This window comes from Vombatus ursinus, unplaced genomic scaffold (genome assembly GCF_900497805.2).
Source record: "Vombatus ursinus unplaced genomic scaffold, bare-nosed wombat genome assembly UNPS02014818.1, whole genome shotgun sequence".
NCBI lineage: Eukaryota > Metazoa > Chordata > Mammalia > Diprotodontia > Vombatidae > Vombatus > Vombatus ursinus.
The window spans coordinates 26669002-26687829 of record NW_020954596.1 but is presented as its reverse complement, the minus strand read 5'-3'; the positions used below and the strand labels follow the sequence as shown (position 1 = coordinate 26687829).

The following is an 18828-nucleotide window of genomic DNA, read 5'->3' as shown; positions in this document are numbered from 1 at the left end:
ATTATTGTTGTGAAGGTACCTAGCCTCCCTAGGGAAGGAGGAGGCACCTTGCATTGCTCACCGGATTCAGCCAGCCTGGAGTCACCCTTCGATCTTCCCACTCGCTCCTCAGGCAGTTGCCCAGAGTCTGTCGGTTATACTTCCACAGCACATCTCATGTCCTTGCCCTTCTCCTTCCTGCCCTAGGACAGTCAGGTGCTCATCTTCTCCTGCCTAGACCTTTGCAATAGTCCCAATACGCCTCATTGGTTTCCCTGCCTCCAGCAGCTCATCCTTCACACAGCCGCCCAATTGATATTCCCACAGGTTTGTTATGTCCCTCCACTGCTCGAGAAGCTTCGGGCATTCTTTCTTGAGAGTAGAATAAATGTAGATAAAATAGAATAAAATCCTGGACTTCTCAGTTTGACTTTTAACAGCCTTTCCAGTCCAGCTGTAGTCACCCTTTCCAGACATCCTGCACATTCCTCTGTGTTCCGGCCAACTCGGCCTTTGTGCCGTTGGTATTCCATCTCTTGTCTTTGGGAAGGAGAGCCTAGGTCTGGAATTTGTTGCTTCCTCACTTCGGCTCAGAGGATCACGAGCTTCCTTCGAAACTCAGCTCACATTCTACCTCCTGCAGGAAGGCTGACTGATTAAGCCCAGCTGGTGGTAGTCCTCCCCCCAATTACTTTGGCTGTATTTTGTCCTTAATTCTCTTTGCACATGTCATTCCCCCCAAGTTCCCAATTATCCTCCCCCAAATAGACTGTAAGTTCCTGGAGAGCAGGTTTTTTGTCTTTGTATTCTCCAGTGCCTGATACCTAGTAGGCGTTTAATAAATGTTCACTGAATTGAAATTCCTTCAGTTTGACAAAACATCTGGCACCAGAAAAACGAATGTCATTTTAGTGGAATCATTTTTCTGTTTTTACTGTTCCACACTAGGGTGGTTCAGAAAACAAGCCAAATAACCAATTTCTGTTTAGAAAGTTGATTTGCTTGCTTTGAAATGAAAATGAAACTAAATTGCATTACATTTTTTTTTCCAGCATGCTACAAATGAAAACTGATGAGAATCAGGGTTTGTCTGACATGAACACAGCAAGTAGTCCTTTGAAGCCCGTTAAGATGTGCCTTAATCAGCCCACTGAGTGGAATCTAAGTCTCCCAGCCCCACCTCTGGCCAGCCGGCCAGCTCGGAACCACGAGCTCCCCAGTGAAGAGAACAACTAGGCTGCAGAAGCGTTCTTGCACTATCCCCTTTTGTACATCGACATTATTTCTGCCGAACGATAAGCATTTCTTGTTCTTGAAATATTTCCAATCTTGTGATTTGTCTTTATATTAAATCACTAGCATTATTCATTTGATTTACTCTTTGCATATTTTTATATGTTTTGCACCTGACCATCGTGGAATTTTGCAGTACAAATGGAACTTGATGTTTCTCTTTTAATAGTATTTTGTGACTTTTCTATGTCCTTTTGAGTTTAAATATATGATTTTGTCTCTGTTTTGTTTTGTGCACAAAGTTTTAATATATAAATGTAATATGTGACTTGGAGAGCAAATATTTTAAAGGTTTGTGCTGATGACCTGATCCGTACATGATTTTGTAGCAGTTGGATGCCAATAATAATGATGATGATGATGATGATAATGATAATCATGACTTAAATTTATAAAGCGCTTTAAGGTTTGCAAAGTGCTTTACATACATTATTTCATCTGATTACCTACCAACTACCTCGAAGCAAAGCAGTAAAAGGCAAGACAAAGATGTCTCCCCAAGGAAATCTCCTTCAGTCATTTCGTGTGTATGGGAAAGTCATTCACAATATATCATCCATTCACGTAGTTCCTTTTATGAGTGGCTTTGACTCATTTGATTTCAGTCGACTCACCGTCTTCCTCTCGAGTTTTTTGCTTAGGTTCTGAAAATGGCAAATCTATGAAAAAAAATGTCTATGGATTCAGTTTCAAGGTTGTCATTCAGCCAACTTCGGGCTGCCCTTTGCGTGGGCAGATGGATCATTGTCACCATTTAGAGGGACAGTTTCACATGGTTTCCCAGCAGCTCTCCCTCCGTTCTAAACGGAGATTGACATGACAGCATGTAAGAGGTGGTCTTCTAAAAACAAGGCAGTGATTTTTGCTAGCTCTCTTCCTAAAGCCCAAATACAGCCTGTGCAGTCATCATGTGATTATTCAGTTTGGGTTGAGTTGTTTTGTTCTTTGGTCCAGACCTCAGATTTCATCAAAGCTTTTGGTGTAGAAACAATCTCTACCAATGCAGAGGCCAACTTTATAACAGTCTCAGAGCAGGGACTCTGACCTTTTTGTTGTTCTTAACCTTTGACAGGCTAGTGAATAATGTTTCCAAATGCATAAAATAAAATACATAGGACTACAAAGGAAATCAATTCTATTGAAATAAAGATGTATTTTTTCCCATACAATTTCCCAGATCCCTTGAAATCTCTTCACATCCCTGTCTTAGAGAGCTGCCTGGTCCCTTAGAAGTTATGGTCACACAGCTAGTATGTGTCAGAGGAGGGACTTGAATCCAGGTTTTCCTGACTCACAGTCCAATCCTTTATCCATTAGGCCATGCTATTTCTCAGTGGTTTTGTGATACTATTTAAGTAAAAAAGTACCATGCTTTTTGTGCTTCACTTTGTTTTACAAAAGTCTTCTCTCATTGATCTGGACCAGAGAAAAGCATTGGTGCTGATACCAACCAAGGTGGATCTAGGCCATGGATCCTTTCCATTTGGACAGTCCAGCAACTGGGTAATTGGGAGGTAAAAACAAAACACTTTTCTTAACAGTATATTTCAAATGTCTTTTAAGTCAAGGTGATTTATACATTTGAAAGTTTCTTATTATTTTTCCTCCCAAGAATTATGAAACATACCAGTAGGATGAAATTGTAGTTACTCTTTAGAATAATCTCTGGAAGGAATTTGAGGCACCTCTGTGTGCATGATAACTGTGGGAAAGAGTACTAAATTTGGAGTCAGAAGATCTGAGTTCAAATATAGGCTCTGCTATTTAGTACCTACATGACCCTAGGCAAATCGCTTGACCTCTGAGCCTCAGTTTCTATATCTATAAAAAATGTAAAGGTTAGACTAGATGACCTCATGGGTCCCTTCCAGCCCTAAATCTATGATCCATTTCTCACTAATAAATTACTTCTCTTTAATTTTTCATTTTGCATCTTTCATGCAATCATCTGTCTTTTAGCTTCACACCCATTCAGACACCCCAGTGTTTCTGGTTTCTCTAGTGACTGTATGGTAGTAATCTAGTGGTTCATGGCAAATGCCTCTTTGGTTTCTAGAATACAATTCCTTCAGTGATGTCTTTATGGTACATTTTTCTCCTCGGAAACATCACATTAAACAAATATAACCCATTGAAAATAAAGTGTACATAGTTTTGGTCCTTGGTGCACAATTTTTAGTAGAAGCAAAAGTTCAATATGTTGGAAATTTTCTCTGTCACATTTTCTGTTCTGGGAATAAAAGAAATGAGTTTATGTTGATATTGAGGAGGATGGGGGTGAAGGAGGGAGTAAGGAAAGCTCTCTGGGTGACTTCTTATGTTTACTTTAAATGTTAGATATTACTGGGGAAAGGGACTCCAATTTAGTGTGTCCAATTTTAGGATCCTGATGAAGGTCGATTTCAGAAAACAATTGGTTCAGTTACAGTTGCCAATGGAAAAATACTTCTTTGCACTGCGGACGGATGATCTCATTGGGGTGAGAATTCCTTCTGCCCAGGCAGAGTTCAATCTGCTTACAACTTAGTACCTGCAAGCATTGCCCAGGCCCCTTCACCAGAAAGGGCAAATGATCCATTTTGCCCATGGGTTAAACAATCAGTAACTGAAAGAGGGGGGATATGAACCCAGGCCTTCCTGATGCCAGCTCCAGCACTACCACAATGCCACCAGTAAGGGAATAATAGGATTGAAAATTTTTTTTCACATAAGGGACTAGATGGTTGTCAGCTGCCATCTTATTTTCTCATAGAAAAAACAAATAGTTAAAATTCTTTAAAGTATGAGAAAGAACAAAACTGAGGAAACCAATTTATATGCTGTATATATTCTTACTTGTATATCAGTTACACTAAGAAAAAAAATTTCACAGAAGCGTTCCCAAATATAAACATTTTAGTCACTTTGTTTGTAAGGATTTAATATTGTTTTATATTGCTTTTTAAGTCAATTTCTCATATTGCCATCAAGCCCAAAGTAATTTTATTCTGAAGTATGAATTACAAAACCAGCCAAATTGTAGTCAGTAATTTATGTGTAGTGGATTCTCTTTCTATATTCGGTTTTCTACCTGCTTGAAAGATGAATCACTTTCTTCTGCTTTAGCATCATTCTTCTTTGCTCCGGAGAATCAGCCACCTTGTCACCTCGATCATGTTTCTGTCCTGTTTCTCTAGAGATGGAAGCTGCACATCTCTCGAAAGTCCCACAATTCCTAGCTTGGCAGTCATTTTCAGTTTTCTCATTGTGAATGGCACTACTCTCTCAGTGCTGTGGCCTCACAACCTACGTGGATCATTTTCAGCTTATCTCCCTAGCCAATCTGATACCAAATCCTACCCATCCAATACACGCCAGCAAGCATCAGAAGTGACCTGTTGTATGTAAAGCATCATGCTAGATGCTGAAGAAGCAAAGACAAAATATTCAGCCCCTGCCCTCCCGGAGCTTAAGTTGATGCGGCATATAAACAGGTAAGTAGATGCGTGATAATTTGAGGATATACCACTAACAACTAGGGAGATTAGGAAAGACTTACTAAAAAGCGGCAAGTGAGTTAGGGGATAAGAATGAGTGGCCAGGTGGACAGTGAATAAGAGGACCCAGGCCTGGAGTGAAGAAGACCCAAGTTCAAATATGGCATCAGACACTAGTTGTGTGACCTTTGGGGGGGGGGGGGCAGCTGTTTGCCTCAGTTTCCTCATCTGTGACATGGGGATAATAGCACCTACTCTCAAGGTTGTGAGAATCAAATGGGATGTTTTAAAGTGCTTAGCATAGTATCTGACACATAGTAGACACTATATAAATGTTGGTTACTATTATTATTATATTCTAGGCATAGAGGACAGTCTGTACAAAGACATAGAGACCTTTTCTCCTTCCAAAAATCTTGATCCTGTGGTTAGCCTATTCAGCATCACCTTGTAAGTACCTTGGCCCCTTGTCCTAATGCTACCCATCCTTTATCAAACCTTTTATTGAGATTCTGGACTCCAAAACACTTACTTACTCTTTGCCTTCAGCCCCACAGGCATGCTGGAGGAGTCAGTCCCACAAACATGCCTGGGTCCACCACAGATTTGTTTTGTGATTTCAGCTGGGTTCTCTTGGTTGCCCACCAGTCCATTTCCTCTGAGTCTTCAGGGGATAGTCAACTATAGCTGTGCTGTTCCCGGCCCTGCAGCCCCAGATGGTTTGACCCCCAGTATGGGACCCTCTCCTCACTGGTGGTGATGGATACCCTGCCCAGCACCTGTGCAGGAGGCAGGCTGGAGCTGGCCAGTGCCACAGAGCTTCCAATGACTTCCAGTGGTTGCCAATCTTCTTTGAATCTTGCATTCGCCAATTTTCTTCGGGTCCCTCCAGCTTCCAGCTTGAAGAGTGAAGATGGATGAGGCCAACCCCACTTCAGGATGCAGAAATGGAACATGATGATGGAGACTGCCAGTTCCAGAAGTCCAAAAAGACTCAGCCTCTCGAAAGGTTCAGGGCAGGGCATCCACCTCTACCAGTGAGGAGAAGGCCCCATGCCATGGGTTTTGGGATGGGGTTACATTAAAATACCGTAAAACATTATTTAAAAATAAATGGTGTATGCAGGTACTCCACAATTCTCTTGTATAATCGGCAGAGGATCTCCTCACGTACCTCAATGAAGAATGACAACATCCTTCAGAAACCCTCTCTTTTCCTCAATTTAGCACTCCAAATTTCACTCTTCTTTCTTTTGTTGAGTAAAAATGTAGAACATGGGGGATGTGACTGATGGGCAGAGGAATATTTGTATGAATGTACACCAACACATACATTTAAGCTCCCTACTATCAGCACAGGGATTGGGGTGGAAAGGAAGACTGTGAACCAGGCACTGCATTCCTTGAGGAACGTGAGAAAACACCCAAGGAGCTAACAGATAACGAGCCACCAGGAGATACAGGGTAACAGATCTGGATGGAGTGGCTGCTGAATGACGACAACAGGCCTGAAGGTGATTGAGAAGAGAGAAAGGAGATGTATGCTTACTCTTCCTCCGGCTCCAGTGTGTCAATAGATGTGGAAGAAAAAAGATCAAGTAGTGGTGAGGGCAGCCAGGAATGAAACGATCTTCTGGGGAAGAATCTAGGTTTCTGTGAGTACACGATGATGGGAAGGAGTATGAAAGGAAAAGTTGTAATACAAAAAGGCAGGAATTCTAAAAAGGACACAATACTAGTGGAGGGGAAAATGGGTGGAGGGCTAACTGGTTAGGGATGAGAAAACTGGAAGTGGTAGACTTGATATGACTCACATTAAGAAAGTCAAGTTGAAGTTTGTTAGCAACGATGGACACATAGTACCATTTGACTAAGGATGTCAGAGTTCATTAATTTAGGAGACCAATGAGGGAGCTGGCAAAAAGCTGCCGTCCCTATACGTCCACCCTCAAAATTGGACTTCAGACACTTTATGTAGTAACCCATTACTCTCCTTTCCTTCTCTAGCTCAATAACTATGATCAGATCAACCCACCAGGGCCTCCAGAAAAGGAGTGTCAATTGCTCCACTCAGTGAATTTCCAGACCTTAACTCCCTCATACGAGTTCTCTCCCATTATAATGTAAACTCCTTGAGAGCAAAGACTATTTGGCATGTGCATCGCCATTGCTTAGCACAATACTTAGCAAGGAGTAACTGCTTAATAAATTAAATTTGATTCACTGAAGCTTCACAGGTGAAGAGGAATGCCTTTCTTACTGTTCAACCCAGGATACTTCCCTCTTATCTTTGCAGTAACTGTCTCCAGTGCCTAGAATGCACTCCCTCCTTCCCTCCCACTTATGGATACCCAGCCCTTTTTTCCTTCAAGACTCGGCTGTAGCTCCCTCTTCTACATGAAGCCTTTCCCGATTTCCCCGAGTTGCTAATGTCCTCCCTCTCCAAACTACCCTCTATTCTGCACATTCTTGCATACATACATACATGCTCTCTCTCCCAATAGAATCTGAGTTTCTTGAGTTTCTTTTTGTATCCCAGTGCTTACCACAGTGCCTGGCTCATAGTAGGTGCTTAATAAATGCTTGATCTAGACATAGGTGCAGATAGGAGGCAGAATGTTATCTATGGGGAACATTAAATAGGCCATTTCTTTCTCAACTACACTCTTTTGTCACATTACTCCCCAGCTTAAAAACCTACAGGGATTTCCTATCTCATAACATCATATTCTAATTCCTCATTCTAACATTCAAGAATCTCCCCTCTTCATTAATTTCCTATACTAACTACCTCCCCGCCCTCATTCTAACAACTATTCTGACGATATACCTATATACACAGGACTTGATTATACCAATTTCTATCCTTAAAATTTGTTGCACTCAACTTGGTATGCACTTCTCCATTGGTCACCTGTTAAATTAACTCATGGGTCTCTCTCTCCTTCACAACCCAATTCATAAATGAACTACCCCAAGAAGCTTTCTATGCTCAGACCATTGTTTGTTTGCCACTGTGGCTCATACCGTCCCTATAGTATTTAAATATTCCATTGCTATTAGGTCACTGATCCATCCTATCAGTACTCCCATGAGTATCCCCACCCCCACCCCAAGATCATCTAAGGTATACTTAGTGAAAGGCTTTGGAGAGCCTAATTCTGATTTGGAAAAATGGGGAAACAAAACCTTGAAAGTAGCAACAAAGCAATTTGAAGACCAACTGTAATCAGTTTTTATGAAGACACTATTAGAATAGTTTAGGCATCTTAGCTTAAACTTGGGGTCAAAGGCTTGGGTTGTTAAGAGTAAAAAGCAATAATGGGATGTGCAAAAATGTGAAAATTCCTTACTACCTGTCTTTATCACTGAAGAGTTTATTTTTGGCATTCTATTTGACTCAAGATTGAGAGATATACAGGACCCTCAGCTCCTTAATGTTAAGATCATCTAATCCAATACCTCTTTTTACAAAGAGGGAATGCAGGCCAGAGGGCTAAGTATCTTACCCTTAAATCCACATGAAGTAGCGAAGGTAGGAGTCATTCAGTACTCTCCCCACTAACTACATCCTATCATTTCAGTACATTGAGTTTTTTCCTTTTGGTATTGTCACTGCCCACTTTTCCCCGTCCTTCAAAATGACCTTGGCTTCTCCCCTATATTTTATTCTCAAAATGACACTTTTTAGGGTTGCACAGAATCTTCTATTAGAACAAACGAGAACAGTTGTGGCATGTTTGGAATTTAGGGTGTGAAGAATGCAATAGAATTGGGAATCAAGCTCCCTCTCCTCCCATGGTCTTTCCTACTGCAGGTGCTAAGCTCCTTCACCTAAGCCTCAGGTGATGCTTCCTTTACCAAATGGCTAAATGGAAGAAGGAGAGAAATAGCCTGGGAGAGGAGACACAGTGCTGCTGCCTCTAATCCAGTCTCTGACACTTCCCAGCTGTGTGACATTGGGCACCTGGAGGACAAGGGGCTTGGATGGACTCGATGATCTCAAAGATCTCCAGAGCCATGATGCTATGGTCATATTCAGCACTGCAACATGCAATAGCTTAACTTTTAATTTGATGCTCAGCATTTTCTAGTTATAACCTAGATCGTCCCTGAGACACAACTAAAACCACGTCCAATTTCACGTGCCTAGTAGAAACTAGGACCACAGTGCAGTGGCTTCATGCTACTACTAATGATCAAAATAGAAGAATGCAGGCTCTGAGGTCTGCAGCCCTCCCTCCCCATCATCTTCCCAACAGTTAATGTTTATTCTCTGATACTTTACAATTTACAAAACACTTTTCATGAATTCTCTCATTTGACAGGCACAAAACCTCTCTAAAACAGAACATGGATTATCCACATTTTACTGGTAAGGAAACTACTAGGCGGACAGAGATTAAGTGACATAAGTTCATAGGACTTGCAATCCTGCCTCAAGACAAAACCTGTACATGGTACACACTATTTTTCATGGTATGTGGTTTTTCACTTTTTTTTCTAGTTTGGGGTGAGTCGGTTGTTGAGAAAATAAGTTACACAGACAATAGAAAGTGAAATTCTTTGAATTTTATAAATGAGAAAACTGCCAGTAATTAACTTGGACAATAGCATTAAGTAGAGTTTTTCATTTAACAAAATAACATCTAGGAAAAAAGCAACGTATAGAAAAAGGAAGGAGTTAAGCCAAATGATGAGTAAGACTCCGAAGGAAGTTGGTATACAACCGAAGACTAAAAAATTAAAATAATGAAAATTTGTTTATAGGTTAGTTTAAAATACAAGTAATAATTTTTATTAATATGAGTATAAAAGAAATTAAGTCAGTTTTCTGCCCAAAACTGTAAAAGCCACTGAAACAGAAAAAAATGAAAAATTTTAAAACACTGATTTTTTTTTTTAAAAAAAAATTCGTCTCATTTCTTAGTTGTCTTCTTCACCAAGAAGAGGTATAAGATTTAGTTTTGTTTTTTCCAAAGCTGCTGTTTTAGCTCGTCTTGGTAGTCTCTCCTTCATCTCTGTAACTGGTTCTGTTACTTCCTGGTCACTAAAAAAGAATATGAAATTCATCAATATAATTATAAACTTTAAAACGTTTCATTCATATTGAAAATTTCTAAACCTCCATGCTGTTACAAAGCACTTTTCTATAACTCATCTTAATTAAATGCAATTAATTTAGCCACAGGACTAAAGTCTCTGTAATACTAGTGAGACTACACCGACACTGTCCCTAATCTTGTTACCCAACAGAGTATTTACTATACAGAAAAACTAATTTAGATGTTTGTTGGAAACAGCTCAGTTTTGCTTTTATGTCAAAAGGGATATGGATATAATTTCACTTCAAAAAGTCTCAAACCACCAAGACTGGTTTAACATCTGCAAAGAAATAAACAGAAAAATTACCATTCTTTCAGAAGGAATATTAGAAATGCTAGCTAAATGTTCATGTCTCATATATTTTATGTTATTCCAATAATCAGGTTCTTTAAAAAGGCCACTTTCACCTGAGTTTAGTGAACATTGACAGGAAAATGATTTTCTGGAAGCACAAACAGATGTAGTTAGCGGGAATGACTATTCCAACTAACTTTTATCTGAAATGACGAGCTGCAGTCTTTTTACAGAGACCAAAAGTCTCTTTTCTAGTTATTCTGCCTCTTTCTTCTTCTGGAAAATGGGGGTAGTTGTAGTACCTACTTCTCAGAATTACTGTGAGAATCAGAAGAGATAATGTATACAAAGCACTCTGCAAACCTGGAAGAGTTATGTGATAGCTATTGATATCATTGTTAGAATCTAAACAAATCCCAAACTCAGGAAAAGTGAGCTTATAGTTTCTGCTGGCTGTTTCATTTTGGAATATATAGTTAGATGAAGATATGAAAATAAACACCAAACCAGAGAACAATAGCTCAACACAGAACCTTACAGAAAATGCTGTTAATTGCAGAGCCCATGGGAGGGAGGGGGACAAAAAGGTATAACAGAGTCAACTGACCTTGAACACAGGACTTTTAATGATAACTGATATTTTTATAGCACTTCAGAGTTTGTAAAGCAATGTGCAAATATCTCATTTGTGCCTCACAACACCTCTCTGTGGTCACACAGCTACCAAATGCCCAGGTAGGATTTGAACCAGGTCTTCTTGACCCCAAGTCCAGAGCTCTGCTCCCTGCAACACACTCCCTCTCAACTCTGGTGGATATTGGCAGTTATTCTCAATTATCCTGCCACGTGAAATTTGTCCCACGTGGAGACAGTGAAGGAAGAATTACAATGTTTGGAGAAAGATGGACTAAGATAAGCTAAGAGGCCTGTTCCATATATACCTTTCAGAATTAGTCTCGGCATTTTGACGTCTTCTGTTCACAGATCTTGAAGTAGCTGTGACTTTCCTCCGTCCTTTAAAAAAAGTCAAGAATAGTTTATTAACAGTAAAACACACCTTGCCAATACTGTGCACCACTGAGCCCTACACATCCCGCTCAACATGATGTCCTTCCCTCCTGCTAAATTCTTACTTCGAGCATGTCCTTTGCTTTCCAGACTCTTGCTGGTTGTTCATGCTGCTCCCTATTAAATCCCTACCCATGTCTATAAAACCCAACTCAAATGGGCCCCCTCCATAAAGCCTTCCTGGATCTCTCTTGTCCCAGTAACAAGCCCTTCCTGCTCAGATCTCATATAGCACCTTACCCAGTACCTCTAGATTACATTCAATAATATCTGTAGTATAGCTATATTTGTCTTATCCTCAGGTCCCCAAATCCTGTCCTGCATAAACTTTTCATTTCTGCAAGTACCTGGCACAGTGCCCTGCACAGAGAAAGAACAACGTCTGAGGAAGAGAGAAGGAATGAAGGACTACCCAAAAAGTATAAAGGCCCTTCCAATTCTCGAGACTGTTAATGAATGAGACCTCTAGCAGAAGACGATACACCTAAACAGTTAATAAGCAGGGATCAATAATGATCAGAAGGAACAAGAGAGGTACTCAGAATTTTCCCTGGCAATGAGGTACATACAAATCCATCTCATTGTGAAAAGTGTTTTGTTTTGTTTTTTTAATTTTCAGTTCCAAATACTCTCCTTTCCTCCAGTCCCTCCCCCACACATTGTGAAGGCAAGCAATAAGATCCCCATTATATATGTGAAGTCATGGAAATCACAGTGAAAAGTGTTAGTATTTAAGCTGCCACTATATGAAAACATGGGACAGGCTTTGCTGAGTAGGCCAAAGTATCATGATAAGAGATACTTTCCAGTCAGACGGGTGCAATTCTCACGTGCTACCTATATATATCATTGCTTCAAAAGCGAGTTCTGAATTCACAAATCTTTAAAAGCTTTCAAGGTATTCTGTGGCACAAACTCACCAGCATGTAAGGAGCCAGATTATGCATGAGGGAAATAAAGTTATTTCAATGTAATAAAGCAACACCTCACTTCACTGCCACCTACAAACTGGAGTTGTTTTTTAAATCAAAATCAAGAATTCTGCTTGTGGACATCTCTCAAAAATTAGGTAAGATGCTAAAACATCTATGAACTTTTTGGCAATGTATAATTTTCACTCATTTATGATAAAGAGAAAAGCATAACATGAATGGCATTTTAACCTTATATGATTTTAGGACTAAGAAAAACTGATATTGACTACGGGAGTGAGGGGAGAGAAATGGAGTTATCTCAGAGATGTTTAATAATTCTTATTCCTAAAGAAAAATGAAATGTTTTATAAAATTTTTAAATTAATATTAAACAACATTATATTTGTCATAGTCTATAACTGAAAACAACTAATGTTTTATTTCAAAGTGAACAGTGAGAACAATCAATCTGTACAGTACCTTTGTTAGTCTTGGATACAGTGGTTCCAAGTGTCTCAACACCTTTACTTTTGGTTATAAAAGGAGTCTGAAACATTTCTTTATTCTTTTCTGTTAAAGAAATACAAAAGATATATCAAATTCTTCTGAAGTACTTGCTTTGCTTGGCCTTAGTATTAGTAGCATCCTTGTTAAACTAGAAATGACTTATAAACTATAATTTATATTGAAAAGTTCTCAAATTCTAAGCACTGTTTTTTTTTTTATGATTTCAGAATTCTAGACCCTGCGTGATACATCTAAAAATTGAGGGACTATTCACTAACGTATAAAAATGCACTCTTCAGTATAATAACAAATAATCCTAAATGCTGCTTGACAATCTCTCTTACAAAATCAACCAATATTTCTTAAGTGTCCACTATGTGCTGCATACCAGGCTAAAAGCTATAGAATACAAAGAAAAAAAAATGAATCAAGTCTGCCCTCAAGGAACTTACATTCAATTGTGGCAGTCATACATGTATAAAATTATGTAAAAATAAATATAATGTAATGTTTTTGGGGGGAAGGGGATGGAAATATCTTGGGGGAGGGAAAGGGAAAGACAGGAAGCCATGAGTAGAAGGTGATGCTTGAACGGTGGAAGTTACTAGGGATCCTAAGAGGTAGAGGCAAGGAAGAAGCATATCCTCAGCATGGGAGACAGCCAGGGAAAAGGCACGGGGATGGAAAACTAGCAAGAAGTGAAGTTAGGCTATGTGTGGAACCTTCAGTCTCAAGGCCACATGTGGCCCTTAAGGTCTTCAAGTGTGGTCCTTTGACTGAAACCAAACTTCATTGAACAAATTCTGTGAATGGTAATGGTGAGCCACTGGAGTTTGCTGAGCAGTGACAAGGGTAGTAAATCTGTGCTTTAGTTAAATTACTTTGGCTGCTATGTAGAGCATGAGTTAGGGGCAGAGAAACTAATCAGGAAGCTACTGCAATGGTCCAAGCAAGACACTAAAGTGCAAGCAGAAGAGGAATGTGAGAAATGTTGTGGAGATGGACAAGACTTAGCAATTACTTGGATCCATAGGTTGAGGGAGAGGTAGGAGTTGAGGATGATGCCAAGTTTTTGAAACAGAATAATAAAATTTTATTGTTGAAAGTGATGTCACTGGCCATCTAATCCAACCTATATATGAACTGAATCTCCAACATAACATGTGCCCAACTTCTGCCCGAAGACCTCCCAAGTCTAGGCAGCCCATTCTACTTTGGGGCAGCTCAAATTGTTAGGAAGTTTTTCTTGACATCAAGTCTAAATTGGCTTCATTACAATTTCCAACCATTGCTCCTAATTGACCTCTGGGGCAAAAAACCAAAAACACCCAATACTAGTCTCTGCTCCACATGACAGCCTTTCAAATACTTGAAGACAACTATCACACCTCCCCTGAGTCTTCTCTCCAAGCTATAAGTGTCTAGTTCCTTCAAATGAACCTTAGATAACATGGACTCAAGGCCTTTCACCATCCTGGTTGCCCTTCTCTGGCTATTCTCTAGCTTATCAATGTCTGTCTTAAAACTTGGCATCGAGAACCAAACAGAGAACTCCAGGTAAGTTCTGACAAGGATAAAGTATAATGGGACTCACAACCTTCTAACAAGAAGTCTAACAGGGGGAAATGATGCAGGCAAGGATGTACAAACAAGACATAGAGAAGATAAATTACAGGTATATATAATGTTAGGCAAGTCATCACTTGCCCTATCTGGCTCAGTATCTTCTTTTATAAAATGAGGTAGTTGGACCAGATCATCTTAAAAGTTCCATGATTTTGTGACATTCTTAAAGATACTGTACTTATATGAGCTGACTAGAAAAATATTCCATTTACTTCTTAAGATAAATCATACTTTAGAGAAGAGAAATGACAATAAGTTTTTTATTTCATTATTACCTTCCTCATTTTGATTAATGGCCATGGTAGCGCTATCAGTGTCCTGTGCTCCTGGAAACTGGTCACTGGTTCCTTTGCTCAACTGTATCTTGATTTTCTCTAAGGCTCTCAAACATGTCCTATCTTTTACTTCCTGTAATTCAGAAGACTATTATTAATACAATTTAACTGGAATTTTGTAATCTTCCTTCAAAAAAGAACATTAGATTGACATCAAGTTATGTGACCATATTCCCAAATGACATTAAGTTTAACCAAATTCCTTAACAGAGAAATAATTTTGTTTCTCAAAAGCAAAATTTACTTATATAGTATTCATTTAAAAATTCTACTGATTAACCACATGTACAAAAATATTTACAGCAGCTCTTTCTGTGGTGGCAAAGAATTGGAAATAGAGGGGATGTCCATCAATTGAGGAATGGCTGAACAAGTTGTGGAATATGAATGTAATGGAATACTATTGTGCTGTAAGAAATGATGAGCAGGAAGACTTCACAAAAACCTGGAAAGACTTGTATGGACTGATGCTGACTGAAGTGAGCAGAACAAAGAGATCTGTTGCACACAGTAACAGCCATGCTGTGCGATGCTAACTTTGATGGACTTAGCTCTTCTGAGCAATGCAAGGAACTAACACATTTCCAAAGGTCTCATGACGGAAAATGCTATCCACATCCAGAGAAAGAACTATGGAGTTTGAATACAGATCAAAGCATAAAAAAGTTCTTTTTTCTTCTGTTTTGTTTTGTTTCTTCTTTCTTGTGGTTCCTCCTATTGGTTCTAATTCTTGTGAAAATATGTTTAATAGGAATGTATATGTAGAGCCTATATCAGATTGCACGCCGTCTTGAAGAGGGAGGTAGAAAAAACTTAAAACTCAAAAGCATATGGAAGTGATTGTTGAAAACTAAAAGTAAATTAACTAATAAAAAAAAGAATTCTATTGGTTAAAAGGTAGCTAACAACACATGTAAATTCCTTAAGATAAACATTTTATTTTCCATCTATACATTTACATAGCTACAACAAGGGACATTTTAATTTACTTACACACCTCAAGAATCTCATCCAATAACACGGTAAGTTCTTTTGTAGAACTGCTACTGAGTTCTAAAATATTCAAGGCTTTTACATAAATGCGAATTTCTGGTGCACATGGACTTATTAAGATTTCATTACAAATTTTTAGAGCTAAATTATCATGTACCGTGGAAGCCTATAAAAGCAAAAGAAAAGTATATGTGAAAATCTGATGCAGTGCATGATTGCCTTGACGGAGAAGCTCTCCTAAGGTCTCAAATCTTTAACTGCCTGCTGAATATTTATTCTTATTTGTTCTGCTATCATTGTAACCTCAGCATATCCTGATTTACCCTGTCTACAGTCATCTTGTTCTATCATCCACAAACTGGAAACTTCTGAGTTATTTTTTACTCCTTTTCTTCTCTGACCCCTTGTAAACAGTTAGTGACCAAGTCTTTCTTTATAACACCTTTATCCACTCCTTCATTGGTGATTGTCATTTACATTATCCAGTTCAGATCCTCCTATCTCTTCTGGACTCTTCTAATGCCTTCCTGATTCCAAATTATTTTACACTGTGTAGGAAGATTAATTTCCCTAAAATATTTTTTATCATCACACCCTCATCAATTTTTTTCTTGCCCACAAGATCAAGTCCAAATTCCTTAAGTAGGCATTTCAATACCCTCTACAATCTACCCCACTTAACTTTCCAATATCTCACATTATTCCCCCAAATGAATACCAGCCGGGGTTTCCAAAAAATAACTTGCACATTCTTGCCTCTATTCCTTTGCATATTTTCTTTTAGAATGTCACTCTTCTCCTCTCCATCTATCTGAGGAATAACCATCCTTCAAATACCAGATTAAGTTCTATATGCCTTCCTCCAAGAAACTTGCATTAACCATCTCAGCCACAATGACCTCTCACTGCCTGAATTCCTACAGGGCTTCACAGTATCACTTGTGTCTCACAAATCCTAATCCACCTTTTATTAGCAGTTTCATGTATAGATGTCAAAAGCTACATTAACATAAGCATAATATCCAAAACAAGAGAAGTGACATGCTACTACTCTGCACTAGTTATACCTGGAAGAACGTATTCTGTTTTGGCCATTCCATTCTAGGAAAAGCAGTGAAGGTGGGACCAGAGGAGGGCAACCAGGATGACGAAGGAATCAGAAAGCATCCCATAAAAAGATGAGTTTTAGAATGAGGAATATTTAGGTACCAAACGAGAAAATGTAGGGAGGACCTGACTGGCACTTTCAGATATCTGAAAAGCTGTTCTATGGAAGAGGGAGGACACTTGCTTTGCTTGCTCTTAGGACTGAACTAGGAGCAATAAGTGGAAGTTGAAGAGGGGCAGATTTCAGTTTAATTTAATGAAAAAATTCCTAACTAGGGCTATATAAGATTGAACTGAGTCCTTTAGGAAGTAAGTCTTCCATTTGTAAAGGGGGGGCAAGGTAAAGGTTTTATAGAGGAACCTTTCAGGTCTTTTGAATTCTAAGAGTCTGTCATTATTATCTCCTCTCATAAATTTAGTACCCAATAACACCTGGCACAATCCCTTACACACAGCAGGCACTCAATAAATATTTGATTACTTAACTGAACTGTGTGAATTCTTTATTTCACCTTAACCACTTGACATTTCACATCCGACTTTCTATGTTTCATTATAACTATAAAAGGAATTGACTGATTTTGTCCAACTTTGGAACTCTTCAGCTGAACTTATGAATCAGTGTGCTAGAGTGAAAAGATCATTGGACCTAAAGTCAGAAGTTCTCAATTCAATTCCTGGCTCTGTCACCTTGGGGCAGTCATTTCACCTCTGTATGCCTAGGTTTTCTCACCCGTAAAATGGTTAAAAAAAAAAAAAAAAAAAAAAAAAAAAATTTACCTAGCTCATAGGGTTGCTGTGCAGGTGCTTGGTATTGTCACCTCTAATCCTCAAACAGAACAGCCATCGGGGGAGTCTTCAAAGGGCCTATATTTTGTGATACTAGTTATATGTTCCTGAAGGGCAAGATCTACAACCATCTTTACTTTTTATCCCCTCAAAGGACTCAATGTAACAAACAAAAGTGACTGTTAGCAAACATCTGAACATAATTTCTCAGAGAGCTCACATGTAGCCCAGAGGCAAACTCGATTTTTGCAGGTCTCTTTCATTTCTGTGCTACGTATACCTTGATAAGTATATCAGTTACCAATTTTCTCCTCTCTGTGCTAATAGATTTACCTGGTAGTCCTGGGAATTTCTGGCTTGAGGATTCATTCCACTTGGTCTTGTCAAGTCTACAAGTAGTTCAGCTACATTAGCTATATCTATTTCAGCTAAAGGAGAAGATGCAGGTGCATTAAGCAGTGTTTTCAGAGTTGGGAAAAAAGCATCTTCAAAGCACTCCTGATTAGTCCTGTTATAAAAAGTTATGAGGCATTATTAAATATTATGAAATTCAAGTTATTTAAGAACAGAAGAAAATCAAATGAACATTAGCAAATATTACCTATAAAGTTCACTCCAGTAATGTACAGATTAGTCTGACATTATCTGAACATCTTAGATAGGGTCATTTCAGCTGAGCCCACCACACCTCAATAAAACTGGACAGCTAGATAAAGTTGGTAGGGTCTTATGGGCAACATAAAATAGAACAGTACAGTACAATGAAGAGAACAAAGTTTGGAATCTGAAGTTGAATCTCAGCTCTATAATTTACTGTCTGAGTAAACTCAGGTAAGCTCTTAACCTCTCTAGGACTATTTTCTCATCGGTAAAGTGAACATTTTCGATTAGATAATCTCCAATGTCCTTTTTCAAATCTAAATCTTATTGGTCAAAAATCTTATGTAAGTGTGAACTGAATTTAACTATCTTCAATGAAAAGAGAAAAATCAAATGAGAAACTGATCCCAAAAGTTTACAAAAACAAAAATTACTATAAAAAAATTTACAGAAATATTTTTCTGATAGACTAGTAGAAGGAATTAAAAAAAAAGGAAAACTAATTATTGATCATGTCTGTCATTAATGTGGATAGCAACTACTTACACAAAATAACAGTCACTGAAGTATTTTTTAAATCCCTCCTTCCATAAACATGGTTTTTGTTGGGGAGTTTTTTGACCAGGTCTCCCTGTCTTAGACAGGCAGAAAGTACAGAAGGTGTTAATGGAGCCACTGCTGATTACCATAGGAGTTTCTGACCTAATTCATTTCCCAACTGGGCCAATTTGCTCGTCTTTA

The 18828-nt window shown here is 38.8% G+C and overlaps 2 protein-coding genes and 1 long non-coding RNA gene across 8 annotated transcripts in view; 2 read left to right on the top strand and 1 right to left on the bottom strand.

The window, feature by feature from the left end:
- Nucleotides 1-1839, top strand: part of LCORL (ligand dependent nuclear receptor corepressor like) — a 172131-nt gene extending 170292 nt beyond the window's left edge. For 4 of the 6 annotated variants that reach the window (XR_003566793.1, XR_003566795.1, XR_003566794.1 and 1 more), the window contains one exon: nt 1032-1117. Coding sequence is in view for 2 of the 6 variants with exons in the window: in XM_027836137.1 (XP_027691938.1) it covers nt 1032-1215 (184 nt within the window). In the remaining 4 variants the exon portion in view is untranslated. Of the gene's footprint in view, nt 1-1031 lie in introns of all 6 variants that reach the window. The other 2 variants (XM_027836137.1, XM_027836134.1) reach the window with 2 other exon arrangements.
- Nucleotides 1840-4623: 2784 nt separating this feature from the next.
- LOC114023482 lies at nt 4624-5765 on the top strand. Its single transcript, XR_003566798.1, has 3 exons — nt 4624-4745; nt 5111-5198; nt 5298-5765. It is a non-coding gene; the product is annotated as an uncharacterized LOC114023482 (long non-coding RNA).
- A 3540-nt stretch (nt 5766-9305) lies between these two features.
- The window catches only part of NCAPG (non-SMC condensin I complex subunit G), a 51571-nt gene continuing 42048 nt past the window's right edge, over nt 9306-18828 (bottom strand). Inside the window, exons 16-21 of the mRNA XM_027835986.1 lie at nt 17821-17995; nt 15596-15757; nt 14539-14671; nt 12611-12700; nt 11090-11162; nt 9306-9798 (exon numbers count right to left, since the gene is read on the bottom strand). Coding sequence (XP_027691787.1) covers nt 9675-9798; nt 11090-11162; nt 12611-12700; nt 14539-14671; nt 15596-15757; nt 17821-17995 — 757 coding nt within the window. The 3' untranslated portion in view covers nt 9306-9674. The remainder of the gene's footprint in view (nt 9799-11089; nt 11163-12610; nt 12701-14538; nt 14672-15595; nt 15758-17820; nt 17996-18828) is intronic.